Source organism: Drosophila sulfurigaster, chromosome 2L (genome assembly GCF_023558435.1).
Source record: "Drosophila sulfurigaster albostrigata strain 15112-1811.04 chromosome 2L, ASM2355843v2, whole genome shotgun sequence".
Classification (NCBI taxonomy): domain Eukaryota; kingdom Metazoa; phylum Arthropoda; class Insecta; order Diptera; family Drosophilidae; genus Drosophila; species Drosophila sulfurigaster.
The window spans coordinates 11,143,650-11,148,070 of NC_084881.1; the positions used below are offsets into that span (position 1 = coordinate 11,143,650).

Sequence of the window (4,421 nt, forward strand, 5' to 3'; positions counted from 1 at the left end):
TAGACGGAAAAAACGGGAGAAAGAAAAGCGAGAGTGCGAGGAACTCGAGGTGTTGCAGGACAGAAATGATGCTCGAAAATTTTACCAACAAGTCAACCGTCTGACACATGGTTTCAAGACCGGAGCATCTAACTGTCGAGATGAAAACGGATTCTGGTTACAGATACGCAGTGCACGCTGAGGTTATGGAGGGCGCATTTCTCCAAGCTGCTAGCAGGCGATGACGGCACCAATCCCGCCATTGGAGGAAGCAACCCGATACCACCAATCAACGACAATGTGGATATACCACTACCTAGCCATGACGAGGTCCGAGTTGCTATTATGCGACTCAAAAACAACAAAGCAGCCGGTGCTGATGGACTGCCTGCAGAGTTGTTTAAGGCCGGCGGCGAAGAGCTGATAAGGTGCATGCATCAGCTCTTCTGCAGAATATGGCTAGAGGAAAGCATGCCCAACGATTGGAATCTCAGCGTCCTTTGTCCTGTGCTGAAGAAAGGCGACCCGACGATATGCACCAACTACCGGGGAATTAGCCTGATTGCCATCTCATATAAGGTCCTATCGAGCGTAATATGTGAACGACTGAAGCCGTATACCAGCACACTGATCGGACCTTATCAGTGCGGCTTCAGACCTGGCAAATCCACCATAGACCAGATCTTCACATTGCGCCAAATCCTGAGAAAACCCACGAAAATGGAATTGACACACATCATCTCTTTGTCGATTACAAAGCTGCATTCGATAGTCCGACACGAGAACGCCTATATGCCACCATGTCTGAGTTCGGTATTCCTGCAAAGCTGATACGTCTTTGCAGGATGACATTGAGCAGCACCATCAGCTCTGTCAAGGTAGGAACGAACCTCTCCGAACCTTTCAATACCGTTCGAGGTTTCAGACAAGGCGACCCCCTGTCGTGCAACCTCTTCAACTTTGTGATGGAAGGGGTCTTGCGGAAAGCCGGTGTGCATCGTGCTGGCACTATATTTTATAAAAGTGTCCAGCCCTTGCTTACGCGGATGATATTGACATCATTGGCCGCAGCAAGCGTGATGTCACTGCTGCATTTCCCGCTATCGAAAAGAGTCAGCAAAAGTGGGTTTGGCGGTAAACGAGGGCAAGACGAAGTATATGCTGTCGACAAGCAGGAGGCGCGGCGACTAGACTCCCAGGTGGTAGCAGACAACTATATGTTCGAAGTGGTCAAGGAGTTCACATACCTTGGCACTGCCATCAACACCAAAAATGACGTCAGCCTGGAGATCAAGCGAAGAATCACACTTGCCAATAGGTGCTACTTTGGTCTGAGTAGGCAAATGTGCAATAGAGACCTCTCGCCGAACAAAATTAGCACTCTACAAGACACTCATACTACCCGTGCTCTTATATGGCGCAGAAGCATGGGTAGTGTCAATGACAGATGCAGCAGCGCTTGGAGTGTTCGAGAGGAAAATTCTTCGCAAGATCTTCGGTCCCGTTCGGATTGGGGACGACTTTCGCATTCGGATGAACCACGAGCTGTACGAGTTGTACGACGACGTGGACGTGGTCCGGCGCATCACGATACAACGTCTGCGCTGGCTCGGACACGTTGTGCGTATGGATGAAGAATCTCCAGCTCAGAAGGTATTCGAAGCGAGAGTCGACTACGGGCGACGACGAAGGGGACGACCAAATCTTCGTTGGAAGGACCAGGTAGAGCAGGACCTTAATCTGCTGGGAATTTCCAATTGAGGAGGCGCGCGAAGAGCAGAGGCGCCTGGAGGGAGACGCTGAGGTCGGCCAAAACCCGAAATGGGTTGTAGTGCCACCTAATAATAATAAAAGCAGTTTCTATCAAAATACTTTGTATTCAAATATAATATAAATATTAAGTATACGTGCACAAACTGCGAAATAAATTATTTATTATCCTCAACATTTGTTTTTGAAGTTCTCTAATTTTAAATATTTTATAAATTAAAAAAATTACCAGCTATTTTAATTGTTTCTGTTCGAATTGTAAGACCTTTAACGAAGTTCGTTTTTTTGTTTAAATCGATACAAATCAAAAATATTTATTATATTGTTAATATAAGACTCATAATTACAAATACTTTTTAAAAGAGTTATCAATATGTTTTACATTTATGTGATGTTTCATTTTCTTTCTAAAATTGGTCTTTTTACTATTAATTTTTTAAGCAGGCTTCCTATTATCGAAAAGTGCTCTTCATTTCGATAACAACCTTAAATGTCAGATGGACTTAGTAATGGACAACTAATATCATAACACTCTACAGAGTTGCTTTATTAAGATATCTATCTATCTATCGATACCATAGAAAAACATTTGTCATCCCTAAAAGTCATTGCAATGCGTCAATTAAAAAGGAAAAAAATTGTCATTCAGAAAATTGTCATTTGTGGTTATGCTCAGTCTTCTTTCAATTTTCAATTGTGTCGTGTATCTAGCAGAAGCAGTTAAAAAAATACAAATTGAGAAAAATGAATAACTGGTCGTGGATTGATGAGTTGCCGAAAGAGAGAAACATTGTACCTGAGGATGATAGCAGTTCCCTTAGTTCCACGGATCAGAGTTTGTCGCAAGCCGAAGACGATGAAAAAACATCTGAGACAAACAATCATGTGAGTTTTCTGACTATATTCAAATGGCTTTTTAATGTTGTTTTATTTTTCGTAAATATCTTTAGCTAGTACATCAAAAGTTTTTGAACGATTTTGTGGAAAAAGTTGACTCGATAGCTTCAATGGATGAACAGGCGGTGGATTTGACCGTCAAATGCATGAATGCCATAACGAATGACATCTGTCGACGTGTCGTTCAAATTGCAAAGTATCGAAAAGTGGAGCCAGATATATTAGATCTAAAGTTTGTGCTAAAGCGTGAATACAATATGGAATTCCCACGCACAAATTAAAAATGGGAATCTATTAAATGAATTCAGCTAATATTAAATTATGAAAATAATGATAAAATAAAATAATAATGAATTTAAAAAATAATGAATTTAAATGTATTATAATTTTTGTCGGCTCATTTCGGCTCAGTTTTATTGTTAATTTGTAGAATATCTTGAGCCATAAAATAATTCTTAGGCCATTCTTTTACAAAGTAAAAATGCTTTCAGATTTTTTTTTATCAATAGCATAAACTAATCATTCTACCCTCGTTTAACTTTCTCCGTCTGTTCTATTTCTGCACCTTTTTCTTTTCGTTGCTTTCCCGCTTCTCTTTACTGCTTGCATTTTCATGTGCGTGTTAATTTTATTTGCAGTTTTATTTTCATTTACGTTTACTTCAATGACCTTTTTGCTCTGTTGGCCATCGGCCATTGGTTGTTTGGCTCTTGGCTGTTTGGCTCCCATGTTGTTGATGTTGTTGTTATTGCTCTTGATGTTGATGTTTGTTGCCTCTGCTACATTTGTGGCATTTTAGTTGAGTGCATTTTAAGTGCCGCCAGGCCCAAGCTCCAGTCTCTGTCGCAGTCGCAGTCGCAGTCCGAGTCCCAGTAGGAGACCCAGTCCCAGAGCAATTCCGTTTTCCGTTTCAAGGTTATTGGCCCGCCCACTAGAGAGAAAGAGAGAGCAAAAGCAACAATTTCTGTTATTATTTACATTTGCCAAGTTGGCTAGCGGCGTTTTTCTCTGTTCTCCATTTTTATTCGACCTACGCTTTTAGCCTGGCAAATGTTAAATAAAGTCTAGACGCGGCAGGCAACAAAATGCTCAAATATATCATAAATATTTCATCATACAAAAACTCAAATCACGCATACGTAACGTAAGCCTAGGTTTCTCTTGCTTTACCTTTGCCCTTTTTAATTCCAGTGCATGCAGCTTGTTTTCAAAAATTATGAAAATAGAATTTAAATATTATGCCAAAGTAGCTTAGGGGCTGCTTTTAGCCGTTAACTCTCTTGTGTGTGTTTTTTCTCACATTTTGTGTTGATTTCAAGCTGCAAAATTAATGCCAGAAATAATACAACTATAAAACCTGATGTCGATAAGAAATAATCTTATGTGAGCTAAACAATATACAAACAATATTCCTCACATCTTCTATTTCTTCATTCTTTAGTGTGTTTTTATGACTTTTCACTCACTCCCTCCTTATGTATGCGCACGAAATTTTAATAAAACCATTTGGGCCTCCTCGTCAACAGCTGTCTCTGAAACTTAACGCTCTGACAAGTGCGAGTATGTGCTCCCAAAGGCGGTTTCCTGATATTTTCTGGCATTCTGGCATGGATGCAGGCGCTTCGTCTTTTACTGCTGCCAATGCAGGTTTTGAATTACTCAAAGGAAATGAACAGAAATGTAACAACAAAAGTAAATTTCGTATACAAATTGAAAAAAAAAGCGAACGAATGAACGACGCAACAAAAATGGGAGGCGGGGAAATCAGCAAAAGC

The 4,421-nt window shown here is 40.6% G+C and overlaps 1 protein-coding gene across 1 annotated transcript; it reads left to right on the forward strand.

The window, feature by feature from the left end:
- The first annotated feature begins 2,377 nt into the window (after positions 1–2,377).
- LOC133839784 (uncharacterized) lies at positions 2,378–3,022 on the forward strand. Its single transcript, XM_062271377.1, has 2 exons — positions 2,378–2,634; positions 2,700–3,022. Exons 1-2 carry the CDS (start codon positions 2,494–2,496, stop codon positions 2,925–2,927), a joined length of 369 nt encoding a protein of 122 aa, XP_062127361.1. The 5' UTR covers positions 2,378–2,493; the 3' UTR covers positions 2,928–3,022.
- The last annotated feature ends 1,399 nt before the right edge of the window (positions 3,023–4,421 follow it).

Excerpts from the sequence above, each read along its gene's own strand:
- LOC133839784 (XM_062271377.1), top strand. The coding sequence starts at position 2,494 with ATGAATAACTGGTCGTGGATTGATGAGTTGCCGAAAGAGAGAAACATT. Across the intron at positions 2,635-2,699 it reads CATCTGAGACAAACAATCAT|CTAGTACATCAAAAGTTTTT; the intron begins GTGAGTTTTCTG and ends AAATATCTTTAG.